This window comes from Macaca nemestrina, chromosome 12 (assembly GCF_043159975.1).
Source record: "Macaca nemestrina isolate mMacNem1 chromosome 12, mMacNem.hap1, whole genome shotgun sequence".
NCBI lineage: Eukaryota > Metazoa > Chordata > Mammalia > Primates > Cercopithecidae > Macaca > Macaca nemestrina.
Window position 1 is genome coordinate 32,432,067 of NC_092136.1, and position 18,340 is coordinate 32,450,406.

The following is an 18,340-nucleotide window of genomic DNA, read 5'->3' on the forward strand; positions in this document are numbered from 1 at the left end:
CATTTGAGATTATCATAAGATTTCAACACTAACTGCAAACCTGATATTAAGGAGTTGTAGGTTTATGTGAATGACAATGGTATCATGGTTGTTTTTTTAATGTCCTTTTTGTCATGCACACCAACATTTTATAGCTGAAATATGATATCTGAAATTTGCTGGGGTGAGTGAGGAATGAGTCAGGGTATAGATTAAACAAGACTGTCCATGAGTTGGCAGTTGTCACTGTTAGTTAATGGGTACAAGCAAGAGTTCGTTACTCTATTTTCTCCACTTTTATATGTTTGAAATTTTCCATAATAAGCTTTAAAAATTGTGTTTTTGGAAGCATTAGGACAGTCTGATTTCTGATTTGTCTACAACTTAAGGTAATTAGCAAATTCTTTTTATCATAGCCTAAGTTTCTATCTTGCATCTTTAGGGAGTACCTTTCAAAACACAAACCCCATTCCTATTAACATGTAATTATCGTTTTCTTTACTGTTTAATGCTTTCTTATACAAACACTGCAATGTCATAACATCTAAATATTATGTTCTATAAAGCATTGAGCACAGTAATTATAAATCAACTCACTTAAGTACTTAACAGCGATACACCATATGATTAATACTCAGCTTCTGACACACAAAGTTATACAAAAAAATTTTTATTAAGTACAGTTTCATATTTAGAGCTTCCAAGCTTACAAATGTGATTGGATATTTAGGATACATAATTTATTCTTAAAATACACAACTTATATACAGACATTAAAAACTCAGTCTCCAAAATGCTCAATAAAGATGTCTGGGTGACACTTATAGAATTGACCTAGCAATTTTTTCTTCTCTTTGGCAGAAAGTTTTGAATCCTCATCAATAGTTTTTAGTAAATTCAACAGCTCATCTTTGGTTGTCTTCTGCGTATTGTTGGAATAGTCACGTTGATCAATTCTCTGGCAATAAATATATCCTTAAAGTTTAAAAGTAAAAAGTTCAGTTAATTCCTGATATTTAACCAAAAAAATTCCTCATATTTAACCAAAAAAAATCAAGCAATATTCTTGTCTTTATGTTTTTCTTCCCCATTTTGTAATATGCACTGAAGATGGTAAGCACCGCTGACTTTCTAACCCTTGTCAAGTTGCTTAGTCTGAATTACTCTGAGAAGAATGTTTTAAATTTGGTTGAAATTAAAGTCCAACTACTTATAGCAAAATATTTTCAAAAAACACCTGAAATTTGTCTTTGCAAGATCATGAAAACAATATTTCTCAGATTACCTGCATCTCTATTTGGATCTCTTCCGTTCTGTAGGGCCATAAGCTTAACACTTACAATTTTATGTAGAGTTCCAGGAATCTTAAGAAAAAGAAGGGACATGGGACATTATCCAAATGCATTTTAATCTAGTGATCTATTACATAAGCTCAATTTAACTACTTTCACAATTTTACCTTAAAAACATCTTTCTGATGATCCATTAAAAAGAGTACCAGAAGATCTGTTTTGCCTTTGGATAAATTTTTATTGTCAACAATAGCTTTCGAGAATATCCTTTTCACAACCATTCGGTTGTCACTCTATAAAAATAAAACAAATATATCCAATAGTATATATTGAAGACACAAGTTTAATATAAAAGAGAATATTAAATATTAATAGCTATTATCCATTTCAGCATACTTGATGCTGAAGATGGAATAATCTAATACTTAATCTATAATTTATTAAGGATATTAAATACAACTAACAGTTAAACAAAAGACTTACTTCTTTCTGTAATTTAAACTCAGAAGGATTTGCTGCAACAGCCATGAAATACAGCAGTCTTCTAAATTCTTCTCTATTTTGGAAATCTAAAAGCTTTAGAAGGAGCTGGATAGCTTCTAAAGCTATTTCCGTCTTCCCATTCACTTTAGCCAAAAGAAAAAACTGCTTTTAATTGACCAAATATGACTATATTAAAGGGAACAAAACTCAAGTTATAGTTTGAGTTAAAATGTGCACTTATTCAAAATTATTTCCAAAAGCAAAAGCAAGACTAGGAATTAACAATGATGGTGGATACCATAAAGGCAGCTTGTTCTCAAATTGGCAACTAACACCCTAAGTCCCTGTCATATAATATCTTCGGGCATTAAATCTAACTCTCAGCTTTGTGGATAAAATCCCATTCTGTTTTTGATTAATTCAGTACATTTGGGAGTATACCATGTGTACAAAACTCACATATCCAATTTTACTTGAGAAAAATAGGGGGAATTTTCTGAAACCTCCAATTTGTTTCCAACAAATTATGCAGCTCATTGGTAGAGAGACAAAGCAGAGAGTCTGCCATTTTGAAGAGACTGAACGGGCAATAATGGTGGTGCTGGTAACTCTTCTAAAAGAAGAGAATTGCTGCTTTATGCTCAAGCTTCCGGTGAATGAGAGCAGCATTATGCTCCTGGGTAACCAGAAGTTTCTGCATAACTTTAGAGCTTGTTAAAGCCTCTTTCCAAATGACCTCTAGAAGTTTTTGAACAAACATACTTTCCATCCAGATCCACTCCCAGCTTGTAGTAGTACTATTTTGGTTCAGTTTGAGAACTAACTTTTTCTTGTTTCCTCCAAAAGATAAATGCTAGTATCCAATTAGATCTTACTTACCTAAGAGTTCTGCAATTCCATTATGAACGTCAGATAAGTGATTTAACAGAGGTTCCCTACTACTGTAATATCTGCTAATGGCATCAAACAGAAGTTCTTTCACTAAGTCTGTTCGGTCTGGTTGCTCAGGAAAGCTTCTGCTTATTTCCACCACCATCTGGTCTGGAAGGTATTCCAAACAGTCAATTGCTGCAGAGAGCCACTCATCTTCCCTATACGGGAGAGGGAAAGATTATTTAAAAGGCAAAGAATAACAAATATACACATGGTACCTAATTCACTAGCTATTTCATGCCATCAGGATAAATTTCTACATGAGCTTAAAAGATATGTATAGCTCTTTTTAATATGTAGCTAGATCATGTATCACATTTACAAGTTCAGTTTAATGTTTTCCCTTTATTTTTTCCTTTTTCACGAAAACAAACTCTCCACCACAATACAGAGGTGAAAAGAGCATACAAATTCAAACTCTGCTCTTGCTCTTCACATTTACAATGGAGACCCAGAAACTCCAAGTTACTTGCTCAGGCCTCAGGCAGGACTAGATCCCAGATCTGAGTTCTGGGCCAATATTTCTCCAACACAGTGTTGCTTACTTCAGAGCTCTGTATGATCTATTAGCTCTCCCTTTAGCTAGGACAGAAAAGTTTCAAACGTTTCAAAATAATTACACATCAGGCCTGGCGCGGTGGCTCACGCCTGTAATCCCAGCACTTTGGGAGGCCGAGCCAGGTGGATCACATGAGGTCAGGAGTTCGAGACGAGCCGGGCCAACATGGTGAAATCCCGTCTCTACTAAAAACGCAGAAATTAGCTGGGCATGGTGGTGTGCCCCTGTCATCCAAGACACTCGGAAGGCTGAGGTAGGAGAATTGTTTGAACCCAGAATGCAGAGGCTGCAGTGAGCCGAGATTGTGCCACTGCACTCCAGCCTGGGCAACAGAGCGAGACCTCATCTCAAAAAACAAACCAACAAAATAATCAAATATCAATTATCATCTACAGTAAAATCCTGCTGAGTAACTTCAGAAAAATGTTAATTTCAAGAAATAAAGTAGCAAACTTTTAATATTCCATTTTTTATATCTATCTATCTATCTATCTATCTATCTATCTATCTATCTATCTATTGTTAAAAAGCATTCAATCATGTCCTCTACTGCCATACTGCCATGGACTCCGGACAACTAATTCAGCCAGGTGAGGTATCTCAGGCAGGTCATTTCACCTCTCTCGACATCAGCTTCAACTTTATATGATAAGATGATCTTTAAGGTCACTTCTAACACAAATTCTGATTTTGTATATAAAAATTAATAATTATAAGGCCAGACACAGTGGCTCACGCCTGTAATCCCAGCACTTTGGGAGGCCAACGTGGGCAGATCACAAGGTCAGGAGTTCAAGACCAGCCTGGCCAGTATGGTGAAACCCCATCTCTACTAAAAATACAAAAATCAGCCAGGCGTGGTGGCGCGCACCTGTAGTTCCAGCTATTTGGAAGGCTGAGGCAGAAGAATCGCTTGAACCCAGGAGGCGGAGGTTGCAGTGAGCTGAGATCATGCCACTGCACTCCAGCCTGGGTGACAGAGGAAGACTCTATCTCAAAAAAAAAAAAAAAAAAAAAAGAATTTAGTAATTACAAAATGTTTCACGTTCCTTTAGGTTATAGAAATGTGTTTTATCTGCAGAATTCAGTAACACATATGTTGGGATTAACTTTTTCATATAAGGCTTTAAGCTGCCTTTTGGCATTCAACTGTTTATAGTATTAATAGTTCTTTGGAATGTAGAATTAGTGAAGTACTAAAAATGTAATTGTATTCCTTTCAAACATTTTCATCCCCTTAACTAGACTGGAACACTATCTGCTAAGGCAAAATAATAAAAAATTAAGCTAGAAAAATCCAATAACTTATTTTAACCTTCAATAATTTTTATAGAAGAGCCTCAAAGTTATGAGTAATGCAGAACTCTTCCTTAAGGAAAAAAAGTCTTAATTCCCTCAGCATCTAAAGTTAAGCCTTCAAACCTTAGGATTCATATTCAAGAGAGTAGTAACTGGAATGAGAGAGTTACTTTCATTGTTTTGTTTTTTCTAAGACAGAGTCTCACTCTGTCACCCAGGCTGGAATGCAGCAGCATGATCTCGGCTCACTGCAACCTCCACCTCCCAAGTTCAAGTGATTTTCCTGCCACAGCCTCCCAAGTAGCTGGGATTATGTGCCACCATCCCTGGCTAATTTTTGTATTTTTAGTAGAGTCGGGGTTTTATCATGTTGGCCAGGCTGGTCTCGAACTCCTGACCTTAAGTGATCCAACCACCTCGGCCTCCCAAAGTGCTGGGATTACAGGCGTGGGCCACCGCACCCCGCCTTATTGTATTTCTTTAATACAACTAGTTAACTAAATACATATGTAACAGACATTCTAGATACGTGATCAAAGGATCTCAAGAATCTGTCAAATCTGTTTCTACCAGGTCCCTTTGAGAAATCTTAAAGAGTTCAGACAGCTCTACATTTTAACAAAGATAAGAAGCTAAAGCATAATCCTTTTTTTCACTTAATGTACGAGTTACATGTGAAACAAAAATGAATATGAAAAATGAAACAAATCTTTTTCTAATTTTGACTAATGTCATTTTGTTCTTCACATTCTCAAATACTGGTAATATTAACAATGCATATCTGATCCTATAGAAAAAAGAATAGAACAGATTATCTTAAAACCATTCTCTCAATCTACCTACAAACACACTCAAATTATTATATGTATTTCCACATACTGAGAGTCACTATAAGCCTTGAGAATCCCTCGATCCAGATAGTTACTGCTGTTGACCATGTCGGACTGCCTCTTAGATTGAGGAACTTTAGGTACAGCCTCTTGCTGTTTCAATAAGGAGTCAAGAAGTGGAAGATCTACAAGTTGTAGTAGACGCCCAATTGTTTCTTCTTGCCACACTTCATTAATAACTACACAGGAAAAATGACAAGGTGAAAAGTAACAATAGTTACTATATGCTCACCATAATATTTTTCTAAGCAGGTCTAAGCTAGTAAAATTTGTGGCCAAAAAGAAAGAAAAAGTCAACCTTATGAAGTGCTTTCTTATAACAAAGTAAAACAATCCAAGATTTGTTTAGAGTGTAGGAGAATAGGCTTTGGACAACAGGAATTCTTTTCATTCTTTGTACTGTAAAAAGCAATCTGTCAGAGATAAGAGATCAAGTCATGTAACATGTTAATAAGGACTTTGGAAGAAAGAATGATTCATTCAAGCTAAAAACTTGTTTGAAACTATTGGCTGCAGATTATTCCACTCAGGGTTTCCACAACTGGAATGGGGGAAAGGTGGAAATTAAAGTCATTAAACTATATTCCATTGCCGCAGACAAGGAAGAACTGAAGAATTCTGTTAACGTTTTAATGTAATTTTCAACTTTTATTTGACCTAATAAAATCTTAGGAAAAGAAATATCTGAAAGCATATTTTCAATACAAATCTGCATGCAAAACATCTCAGATCTGAACCTTTGCCAGCTGATCGGACAAAAGTCAGTGTTCAAGAGTTCTAACACTGATCTATTTGTTAAAGATAATAGACTTCTGTTAAAATTTAACATAAACAGCTTTAATACATAGTGCACTCTTTCTCTGTACTTTGAATATGTAAAATCTAATAAAGGTTAACATTTAAAAATTTTAAATAACTTTGAAGTTAGTCTTCTACTTCTTACTTTGCTTCATCTTTAGCTTACCTTGTGGAGACAAGGTTGCAGAGATATTTACATGAGGGGAGTTGGCAGGCTTTAAACTCAGATTTTCCCACAGGTCCTCTAAACTGGCTGATTTGATATCAGATGACTTAAATAATGCATCTGCATACCTAAAATGAATTTATTTCAGAAATGAACATTTACTAAGCCCACAGAAATATTTTAGTATTTGAGAGCTAAGAGTTTTCTACAGAGTTATGCATTTCAGAGCAAAACCACAACAAATCCAAATTCTAAGAGTAGAATAAATTATAAAAACACCCACCTTCTTTCTCAAGCATATTCTGTTCTCCTTTGAACATTTTCTTAGATTTAAGTGATTCGATGACTAAAATCTCAGTCGCCAGTTTAAAAATGCAATCAAACATAACTGAACTTCATTATGTGTACTGGTTTTATCAGTTATCTCTTTGTGGGGCATTCTTTGGTGGAGAATTTCTCCACCAAAGAATTTCTAAATACAGATCCACAGCCCTTTACCTGCAATTCTAAAACCCAAAAAGCTTTGAAAATCAAAGGTCTATTTAGAGCTCATATAGTGACAAAACCTGTCCCGAGACTATAATAGCTTTAATTTATCCCGGTAGTATATTCTTTTGTTTACCACAGAAATATCATAATGCTTGATTACCAGATGTTGTCCCAGATGCCTCTAGGGATGTTGAACCATATATATGTACAACATAACTTTTCTAAATGCTCCAAAGTTCCAAATTCCTAAATGCATCCAGACCCAAAGATTTCAGATAAAGTGTGTGAACCTGCATCTGAAAGTGTTGACCGTGCCTTACTTTATCCTCATATTTCCTTTCTACACAAAGAGGTACATTTTATCATGTTTTAGATTGGGTTAAAACATGTAAAAATGGGCCAGGCGCAGTGGCTTATGCTTCTAATTATTCCAACACTTTAGGAGGCCAAGATGGGAAGATCACTTGAGCCCAGGAGTTTTAGACTAGCCTGGTCTCGAACCATAATGGGATTCTGTCTCCACAGAAAAAGAAAAGAAAAAGAATTAGCCAGGCATGGTGGTGTATGCCCGTAGTCCCAGCTACTGGGAGGCCAGGGTGGGAGGGTTGCTTGAGCCCAAGAGGCAGACGATGCAGTGAGCTGAGAGTTTAGCTGAGGGTAACAAAGGGGAAAAGGTAAAGTTGGCTTACTTCATGACAAATAGCTATAAGTTCATTATGCATTATCACCCACATCCATTTCAATCACTGGATTCCACAATTCTGTCTCCCCAGTTTCCCTTTAAATGATTCCTTCTTCTCTCCCACCTCAGTCTGGGTTTCTCTCTGCCTGCCTTCGCTATGTTCTCATACCAAGTGGTATGAAAACATTTTTACACTGTAACTATAACCTGAAGCAGGAAAATCAAAGTGTTGTTGACTGCTTCTGCTAAATATAAAGTATGACTAGGAGATACCCAATAAAGTTAACCAAATTTCGTCGCACTTTATCAAATTTACCCACAGACCCATATTTTAGCCACATTTACTGCTAAAAAGCTAATATAAAGCCAGTTGGCATCTCATAAAAAGGTAGACAAAATCCTGTCAATATCCCCGTGATAATCGAACATTATAGACCAACCTGGAAGGTGAACATAGTTTGTTCTCTTTGCCTAACTGACTGTCTTGGTTAGGTATTGTGGTGAATCTATAAAGGCTGCAACTACTATCTTCAAATGTAGGTTTTTTGTCTTTTCCAAAGACTTTGGTTGGAATTGCTTCAAATACTTTGTAGTCCATAAGTGCTTGACACACTCTCACCACTTTGGCCCGAGGAATATCTACATCACCAAAATACTTATTCTGAATTAGGTGAGAAAAAATGACATCCACAGCTTCTGAACCAACAAAGCAGTCATTGTGCCGTTTTAAACGGTGCCTTCGTTTTTTCACTTCCACTTGTGTTTGAAGAGTGTTTATGATGCTGCTCCATACATATGTGGCTCCAAATGGCTTCTGAGCTACACTGAAACCTAGGAGAAAAATCATAGAGAAACTGGGATTTGGTACCTTGTTCATTTGTAATAAGGTCTAAGCAATCCTTAGACAAAAATGTAGTAATTTCCAAAGTTATTGATAAGGAGCAACTATGAGGGTAGCTTATTGAAATACTGCTTTAATAGCAATTCATTAAAAAATATGGTACTTATTATATGCCAAATACTGTTCTATATGCTAAGATACAACAGTAAGCAAAATAAGATCCCTGTTCCCAGAAACTTAAGACTTTGTAGGAAGACAATCCATACGTATTAGATCAGTGCTGAGGAGAACAATAAAGCTAGATAAGATAAGGAATGCTACTTTAAATGGGATGTCAGGAAAGACCTGTGTGATAAGGTTATACCTGAGCGGAAACTCAAGTAAAACCAAGAAGCAAGCTGTGCAGACATCTGGGGAAAGAGCACATACCCTGAGGTGGGAGTGTGCTCTGGTAGGACAGGAGGGAGGTCAGCACAGCCAGAGTGGTGTGGGGAGGGAAAGAAGAACAGGAAGTTAGATCAAGGAGGGAGAGGGGCTGGCGTTTGAGACTGGGAGTTAGGAGGACACATCAAGTAGGACCTTGTGGCAGTTACCAGTTATGTACAAGAATTCTATTACATGCCTTATGTAAATTATCTAATCTTCAATAGCAACCTGTGAGGTAGGTATCGTTTCCATTTGAGAGATGGAAAACAGAGTCACAGAGGTTACATAGCACTTCCAGATATTATATTGAAAGAGGTAGTACTGGGACTTGGCTCATGTTTTATATGACTTTGAAGCACTTATGAGTCATACACACACACACACACACAGTCACGCACCACAAAACAACATTTCTGTCAACAATGTACCACATATAACAGTGGTCTTACATAATTACAATGGAGCTTAAAAATCCCTGTTTCTAGCTCTTGCTGTACCTTTTCTATGTTTAGATACACAAGTACTTATCATTGTGTTACAACTGCTTACAGCATTCAGTACAGCTCTGCATGTTTGTGGCCTAGAAGCAACAGGCTATCCCACATAGCCTAGGTGTGTAGCAGGCTATACCATCAAGGTTTGTGGAACTACACTCTATGATGTTTGCACAACAATGAAATCACCAGACAATACATTTCTCAGTACATATCCCTGTCACTACACTATGCATGACTGTGTACACACACACACACACACACACACACACACACACAAAATCACTGCAGGAATAAACTAATATTTTTAAAGCCTCCTATGATGCAGGCTTATGAGTTAAACACTTTGTATGCAGGGTAAAGTAACAATTTGGTTCCTACCCTATAGGAGCTTATGACCTATTGCAAAGACAGTACGCACAGAAGTAAAGCAAGATTTTTGCCAAACACAAAAGGAGAAAAACAAACTTTCAAAAACATCCTATATTTTTCCTCATTGTAATTGGCAGATATTTGGAAATCAATAGGAAAGAAATCAGGTCTTGGGCTTTTGAAAACCGATGGAATGGATTACAGCGAATCACCCACTTGGTGGCTGCCTGGCTCTCTCCCTTTTTTCCTTTCATAAAGAGTTCTTCTCTCCCTCCCCTTTAACGTGTTACACTTTTTAGTGATCCTCTGAAAACTCAGCAATCCTAATTTAAGCCCCATTTATGTTTAGTTTGTTACTTCCTTTATTTTTACGATATTTTGGCAGAGAGGTTGAAGTTATTACTTCCTTTAAGATACTCTAAAAAGGAAAACCATATGCATGAGTACAATGGTAAGGAAAAAAGGAAATTATAATTAAAGAAATTGCTACTTGAAATTATCTTCCTACTTTTTTAGGCAAAATAGAATGTGTAAGATGATGAAAGCATAAGATAAGCTCCTGAAGGACATTATTAAAACTCCTTTACAGCCTGCTGAAGATAGTGAAACGTCCTCTCTACTAAAAATACAAAAATTGGCCAGGCATGGTGTCAGGCACCTGTAATTCCAGCTACTCAGGAGGCTGAGACAGAATTGCTTGAAGGTGGGAGACAGAGGTTGCAGTGAGCTGAGACAGGGCCACTGCACTTCAACCTGGACAACAAAGGAAGACTCCCTCTAATAAACAAACAAACAAACAACTCCTCTTAGTGCACTAGAGCCATAAATTATAAGTGGGTCATTTGAAATTCATCTCTTATGTTGCAATAAATACAAGGAGTACACTGAACCACTACACTGATTTCACTTGTAGCATAATTCTGTAGCTACTAGCAATTTAAACATCTTTATAGTGAAAATTAATAGCATATACAAACACACAGCCCTTTATTGTTTGTTTGTATATTTCTAATACTAAAAGTAGATGGGTAATTTACTACCTACTTGCTCGTCGCCCAGGCTGGAGTGCAGTGGCGTGACCTTGGCTCACTGCAAGCTCCGCCTCCTGGATTCACGCCATTCTCCTGCCTTAGCCTCCCGAGTAGCTGGGACTACAGGTGCCCACCACCATGCCTGGCTAATTTTTTGTATTGTTTTTCAGTAGAGACGGGATTTCACCGTATTAGCCAGGATAGTCTCGATCTCCTGACCTCGTGAACCTCCCGCCTCGGCCTCACAAAGTGAGCGAGATTGTTTTTAATTGTCAAAATTGTATTTTAAATTTGAAGATATTTCACGAGCCAGTACTAAACAAAGATGGAAGGAATTGTTGCCAGTCTTCCAAATATAATGTGAGCTGTTTCAGGAACTGAATTATGGAGAACTGACTAAATAAATCAAGCTGTAATTAGACTTACTCTTGGTACAGTATTTAGTCTCTGTTGAACAGGACAAGAATAAGGAATCTGATGGAATCTCAAAGTAAGTCCACGTCATTCCTGGTATGCAGAACTCAGGAGTAGTTGTACTGTTTCCAGTCACAATGCCTAAACATTGTGAGCGACTAATATTCTTAACTTCCTAAAATACCAGAGATTATAAATAAGATTTAAATAAACAATTTCTGCTTAACTTGTCAAATCTTTATTATTAATAGCTAACATTTGAGTATTTACACTATGACAGGCTCTGTCTTCTCGCATTTAATTCTGATAAGCTTCTCTGCGAAATGATTATTAATAATCCTATTTTGAGGAAACTGAGGCTCCGTGAGTTAAACCTCCCCTCAGTTACGCAGCTAATAAATACATACTAGTTTTTCCTAGTACTTAAATATAAATATATGAAAAGTCAGCCGCCAGATAAGTCGTTTAAGCATTAACCTTTCGCTGGAAACTTGGATTAAGTGAAACAGCTTTAAGAGAGCCAAGAGATAAAACAAACTAAGAACCCTTAATCAAGCTATTTAAAAACAGTAGTCACTACTCTTAAAATAAGGCAGGATATCATAAATTCTGTAATAAATAATACCATAGTACACAGGGTAAGACAGGAAAAGGAAGACATGCAAGATTCATACTTCGATCAGACTGCCTTTTAAGAACCAATGAGACAGACTTTTGGACTAGTTATAATAAAAAGATGAAACACATAAGTCATTAACACTTAAGCTACAAGTAGGTTAGTATACAAATCGTAAATGATAAGGCTGAGTCACTTATTAATTACAGATCAATAAGACAGCTGAAGAGGGCGGTGTAGTTGGCCTCAATGAGTAGAAACGGCTAATCTTCACAGAATAATTAGAGGTAAAGAATAAATTTCCCCATATTAACTTGTGGGAAATCAGGAGGTTGTGCAGGTTGAATAACACTGTATAAAAGATTAAAGAACTGATTAGAGCAGGATAGTAGGCACCTGTGAACCACAGGCTTCCAGAGTCCTCCAGGCATGATACAATACAGCCCTCACAGGTCCCCTCTGTTCTCACTGACCATCAATTCCCAACCATTGCATCCTGGGGAATTTCCCTTCAAGCACCACCACCTACAGACCCAAACTAGCTCATGTTCATACAGATGCTTTCATACACAACGTACCCTGGACTTGACAAGTAAATGTGCCAAAACTCATACCAGGATAACCTGCTTTTTTAAATGCTGACTTCACCAGTTGAACACATATCCCCCACATACTGGTTTGAAACTTATTTATCATCATCTAAAAGCTGAAATGAATATTGGTATAGCAGATCATGGCCCAGTAAGATGACTTACTGTGATTTCTAAACAGGATTTAAGAGACCAGAAATAGACAATGAATGTTTTTTAAGTCTTGCAATCAGAATTAAGGGTTCAGCTTGTCCTCAAACCTCACTTTCATATGAGCTAAACAACCTTTTGAAATCCATCACTATCTACATCTTGATGCTTCCTTACATTTTGTCAAGCATTTTCTTTTTTTTTCTTTTTCTTTTGAGATGGTGTCTCACTCTGTCACCAGGCTGGAGTGCAGTGGCACGATCTCGGCTCACTGCAACCTCCAACTCCCTGGTTCAAGTGATTTTCCTGCCTCAGCCTCCTGAGTAGGTAAGATTACAGGCACCCACTACCACGTCCAGCTAATTTTTTTTTTTTTTTTTGTATTTTTAGTAGCGACAGGGTTTCACCATGTTGGCCAGGATGGTCTCGAACTCCTGACCTCGTGATCCACCCACCTCAGCCTCCCAAAGTGCTGGGATTACAGGTGTGAGCCACCACGCCCAGCCTGGTCAAACATTTTCTAAAAGCATCATGGGACAAATGGAATCAAAGAGTTTAGAGATCAGCTATAAAAACTCTGGATAAGAGACAATCTCTGTAAGTAGGTTTCTTCATCTACTGATAAAATAGTTGAACACAATATTTTAGGTTAGTTTCAGGTCTAAGCTGCCAGGCCAGGCACAGTGGCTCATACCTCTGATCCCAGGACTTTGGAAGGCCACCGCGGGAAGATTGCTTGAGGCCAGGAGTTCAAGATTACAGTGGGCTATGATTGCATCATTGTACTCCAGCCTGGGTGACAAAGTGAGATCCTGTCTTTAAATAAACTGATTATAGGAATGTAAAGACTGAAACTATGTTTCCTCCATTTAGATAAGGACACTGAACACCAAATATGGCAGATCCATAGGCAAGAAAGGAAGCATTTGGACAAATTTTACTGTACCAGATACAAAACCTTTTGGAAGGTTGCCTAATGAGGTTCAGAAATAATTTAATTATCTAGCCTACAACACATAGTCTTAAGCACTATATAAAACTAGGCTAGTTAACCTTCATTTTTCAAGCAGACTCATCCTTATTTGCTTGAAAACAATAGCTATTTTTCAAAAGCTGCCCTTCACATGTATTTGAACTCTACCATAAAAAATTTGCCAACAGTAAAAGTTAAACTTCAGTAATAATCATCCTCGCTTCTAAGAATTCACACTAAATAATCAAGTTACAACAATTCCTTAAAAATGTCAACAAATTACATTTACCCAAAAATTAGGGATAATCAGCATCAACCATAATCCACCTTGTCAGCAACCCCAGCCTACTGTGAAAACCTATTTAAAGGGAAAACAATTGTATAATCACTTCTAATAGTAAGATTATACTAAATCTTTAGAAGTAGATCAATATACACATTATAAAATTGGATCCCAATGTAAGGTAAACATACACACAAAATTACTAAAACACACTACCTCTTAATGAACATATAACAATTTTTTTTTCATTCTCGGTCTTTAGACTGGACTTAAAAAAAAAAAAAAAAAAAAAGGAACTGAATCCAGACAGCTGATGTTTCTCCATAAAACTTTTAAGAGATGGTGAGCTAGTGCCCGATTTCTTTCAGATTTCCTAATAGTTCACAGAGATTTAAATTATTTAATTGCCTTACAGATTGCCTCAATATAATACAATTGGTTATCAATATCTGTCAGTTGCTAATTATTGCTAACTACTAAAAAACTTATTTTTTTTCGTTTTTCTTTTCTTTTTTTTTTTTTTTTTTTGAGACAGAGGATTACTTTGTCATCCAGGCTAGAGTGCAGTGGTGTGATCTTGGCTCACCACAACCTCTGCCTCCCAGGTTCAAGCGATTCTCCTGCCTCAACCTCCCAAGTAGCTGGGATTACAGGTGTGCACCACTACACCCAGATAATTTTTGGATTTTTTTTTTTTTTTTAGCAGAAATAGGGTTTCATCGCATTGGCCAGGCTGGTCTCAAACTCCTGGCCTTGAATAATCCACCTGCCTCAACCTCCCAAAGTGCTGGCATTACAGATGTGAGCCACTACACCCCATTCATAAAAAAAAAATTTTAAAGAAAGGTTAACCCAGTGGTTCTCAATGGGTGATTATACCCCCCACAGGCCATGTCTGGAGACATTTTTGATTATCACAATGAGTGTGGGTATTGCTGGCATCTAGTGGGCAGAGGGATGCTACTAAACATCCTACAATGCACAGACAGCCCCCACAACAAAGAAAGCGTCACTAGTGCCAAGGTTAAGAAACCTTGGGTTGACTGAATACTGTTCAGACATGGAAACTTGTGCTAACACAGCAGACACAGTGCTAGGTGCTGTGACTACAAAGAATTAGACCAGTGTGGACTCTGCAGTCGCAGGGACCTGAGTTCCATTGTTGGGTCCCTCATTTACTAATAACACAATCTTGAGCAAACTGCCTAACTTTTCTGTTGCAAAACAGAGCTAACTCCACTTCTCTACTCATTGCGAGGATCATGAGATAATATTTTAATGTCTCACAAAATGCCCAGAAATTGTATCACTAAAAACAAGAGGAGGAAACTGTCATAGTCTAGAAGACTCAGTACATGACAATTCAATGTAATACAATATCTTGGATGGGATCCTGGAAGAGAACATTAAGCAAACACCAAGGGAATCTAAGTGTGGAATCTTCAGTTAATAATTATATGTATCAATATTGGTTCATTAATTATGACAAATGGACCATACTATTTAGTGAATCTATTCTAAAATTTTAAGTTTATTTTAAAAGTAGAAAGAAAAGGGAGGTATCTTTCTTCCTCTTCCTTCCCCTGAACTCAGAGGACACAGTCCCCAACCTTAGGAGTTTACCTTTTATTTACTCCTACTACCTGGATGATGTCAAGCTCTGAATAGTATTCAATCACATAAAGGCCACCAGGAGATGAGAAGACAAAATGTGACACATACCAGAGGATTTAACTTTTCATCAGAAAATAACACATCTATAAATCCTAAACCATTTAGGATTTAAGAGAATTTTAAGACAGATTTTTTCAAACGAGGTTTTAAAATATTACTCAAAGAATTGTCAAGACAACAAAGAAAAAGGACGTTTGTTGGATAGTAACCAAAATCTCATGAAAATATTAATAAATGTAAAGAGAATTGTGTTTATGGTGTTAAAACTGGACAGTTGTGACTGAGTGGAAAAATTTTCTATACTATGATCCCAACATTACAACACTTTTACTGGATATTGGTTCCAGTAGTCCAAAGTTTATTTTCCTGCTAGTTGGCATTAGAGGTGTCATGCTGAAGACTGTGATTGCCTCTGAAAAAAAGGGTGCAGGTAGGTAAGAGAAGTGTCTACCAACACAAAAAATTTAAAATATCTATGAGAATTATCAGCGAAAGCAGACATTGGTCCCTGCTTTAATTCACACAGATTAATGAGACAGCATATGGGAAGTACTTTGAGCGCCCTGGAAAAGTGATACCAGGCAAACTCAAAGAATTAGGTTACAGTATAAAGGGATAACAGGATAACAGACTACTTTCTTGTTTGTTACATTAAAAGACAAGTGTTTTTGACGTACTCGCTTAAGACTGGCATACAGATCTCATTTCTTGTACATAAATCAGGTCCCTGGTCATTACAGCCCCTTTAAGGTAAGGGAGAGTTACTAATCGGTGGAGAAACAAAAGTACGAAGCTGCCTGCCAGAGCACACAGAAAGAGAATGGCAAAGAACCAAGAACCGTGTGCTCCCACTACCTTGCTCACTGGGACTATGACAAGGCAACTAAAGGGTGAAAGAAAGGCTAACAAATGTTACCAGGTCGGGATTCCAGCGGTAGCAAGCAAAACGAATGAGAACAGCAGCCGGTCCCTTTCTGTCCACTGCAGCTGGTGTGCCGAGGGCAGCGGTTTCTTTCCTTTGACTCCTGATAACCAGCACTTCAACTCTTCCCTTTGATAGTTATCTACTTAATTTCTGAATACATACTTCCTTACACCATCTAAGAACCTGTTCACAAATGCCCAAAGCTCCAGAATTGGTATTTCAGCTATTAGAGAAAACAGGGTACCATGTTTTTATTTTAAGCAGGTGACATCTGGGAATTTCCTTCACTGAGTAAGTGGGCCCAAAAGATTTCTCAAGACTGTTCTCAATATCATTTGGTTTTAAACTCCCAAATGTCTTAGCATTTGTCTTCTCTTCACAACGTAAATCAAGGAGACATTCTCAATGTGGCCACTATGTGCTTATCTGGATCCTTTACATGAGAGCAGACTAAGGTCAATATTATGAAGTTTCTTAGAAAAGGACAAGTGAAAAATGGTCCTCTATCATAATCTGTCGTTAGCATTTTGAAGATTAAAAGGAGCATTAGTAAGTCAACCACAAGAGTGGGGCCACTGAGAAGCACCCATTTGACCCACAGGAAGGAATCACAGTTTCACTGTGATTGTTTTTACAAATGAAAGGCTTTTGTCAGAAAGGGAACCAATTCCTACAACATCCCAGACTGGAGCTCCAGAAAGGGGGTAAGTTATAACTTAACCAAAAGAAAAAAAAGCCAAGTGTTATCTGAATATCTTAACAGTTATCTGACTCACCCCTATTAACTGAGTTGTAGATCTGCTATAACCAGCATTTTAGAAGTGATATCCGATTCTGCTCATGTGTTTGAACATTTAAAGAAACCAGGATCCTAAATCAACTGCCCCCAAAAGACACGATTAAGCCAGTGGCAGAATTTGCCAACTTCTCTCCTAATTTCATGTAACTATTTTTTTAGCCAAAAACTTCTATTCACTAAAATACGGCTTATACATAGAGTGTTAATAAATACCTTTTATGCCAAATTCCTGCCAGTGGAACTCACATAAACCTCTCATCCCTCCCAGGAAGAGTCTGAGGAGACAAGCTGACTCTTGACTCCTAGCAGTCTGGAGAACAAAGTGGGCAAGGGAGGCGCTCGGCCCCTGGCCATACTGTGCAGTCAAGGTTTGCGGTTGAGACAGGGGGCAAAGAACTACACAAATTCCAGATATCACACTTGTCACCGGTAGCACCGCGGAGCATATCCCGGGGCTCCACGGCGCGTGCTTGGCACGTTAGCGGGCGCACAGACGAACGCGCGGTGAAGGTGAGAGTTTGGGTAGACAGAAAGAAGCTGGGTTGTGCGGGCGGGGTCGGCAGCCTGCAGCCCACCAGCCAGAGAGGAACCCGATCCGCCCGCTCGCCGGGGGCGTTGGCCAAGTGGTCGCAGCTGTGCGGGGCTCGCCCAGCCGGCCGTTGCCAGGCTTAGGCGGCCGAACGCCCTACGCCGCCCGCCCCGCGCCGGGACCCAGCCCGCGCACCCCAGCCGGCCCCACGCCATCCCGGGTGGCGGTCCTCGGCACCTACCGGGAGGCCTGTGCGCGGGGCTGTGAAGAGCCGAGAGATTCAGCGCAGCAGCCTTCTCCCGCACGGTGGCCATAGCCCTCGCTCCCCGGACGCCAACTCCTCCAACAGCTTCACAGCTCACTGAGCGCCCGTCTGTTAACTGGGCGGGGCGGGGCTCACTGCAGGCCCCGCCCCCGCTGCCGGTCACGTGTCACTCTGGCACCCACTGAACGTAGCCCGCGGCGCCAGAAATCCAAGTTTCCTCGGGCGCGAAGCCACGCGAGCGGTGTCCGGGGAGAGAGCGGTTCTCTGGGCCGGCACCACGCGACCCCGGCTCACACTAGCGGCGTTCGAACCGCGGCCTGCCGTAGATTAACTCGGGGACCAGGCCGGGCGCGGTGGCTCCCAGCACTTTGGGAGGTCAAGGCAGGTA

The 18,340-nt window shown here is 38.8% G+C and overlaps 1 protein-coding gene and 1 long non-coding RNA gene across 6 annotated transcripts in view; one reads left to right on the forward strand and one right to left on the reverse strand.

Annotated features, from left to right (window-relative positions):
• Nucleotides 1-633: 633 nt before the first annotated feature.
• On the reverse strand, nucleotides 634-18,077 carry LOC105471520 (DEP domain containing 7). 5 transcript variants are annotated; one of them, XM_071074897.1, is made up of 10 exons: nucleotides 17,929-18,062; nucleotides 11,161-11,323; nucleotides 8,011-8,401; nucleotides 6,400-6,527; nucleotides 5,425-5,614; nucleotides 2,634-2,845; nucleotides 1,755-1,897; nucleotides 1,439-1,564; nucleotides 1,265-1,343; nucleotides 634-954 (listed from the first exon to the last, which is right to left on the reverse strand). In XM_071074897.1, the coding sequence occupies exons 2-10, from the start codon at nucleotides 11,237-11,239 to the stop codon at nucleotides 761-763; spliced, it is 1,542 nt and encodes a 513-aa protein (XP_070930998.1). In that variant the 5' UTR covers nucleotides 11,240-11,323; nucleotides 17,929-18,062; the 3' UTR covers nucleotides 634-760. The 5 variants fall into 5 exon arrangements, with proteins under 5 accessions (XP_070930998.1, XP_011722312.2, XP_011722314.2 ...); XM_011724010.3 differs by lacking the exon at nucleotides 17,929-18,062 and adding an exon at nucleotides 17,372-17,499; XM_011724012.2 differs by lacking the exon at nucleotides 11,161-11,323 and having other exon boundaries at nucleotides 17,929-18,077.
• The window catches only part of LOC105471519 (uncharacterized), a 45,468-nt gene continuing 45,202 nt past the window's right edge, over nucleotides 18,075-18,340 (forward strand). Inside the window, exon 1 of the long non-coding RNA XR_011610702.1 lies at nucleotides 18,075-18,337. This is a non-coding gene — a long non-coding RNA (uncharacterized lncRNA). The remainder of the gene's footprint in view (nucleotides 18,338-18,340) is intronic.

What these genes read in the sequence shown, in the direction of transcription:
- LOC105471520 (XM_071074897.1), bottom strand. Translation starts at nt 11,239, where the DNA reads ATGACGTGGACTTACTTTGAGATTCCATCAGATTCCTTATTCTTGTCC. An exon ending in GACTAAATACTGTACCAAGA is followed by an intron (nt 8,402 to 11,160) that starts GTAAGTCTAATT and finishes TTTTTCTCCTAG; the next exon opens with GTTTCAGTGTAGCTCAGAAG. An exon ending in AAACTATGTTCACCTTCCAG is followed by an intron (nt 6,528 to 8,010) that starts GTTGGTCTATAA and finishes AATTCATTTTAG; the next exon opens with GTATGCAGATGCATTATTTA.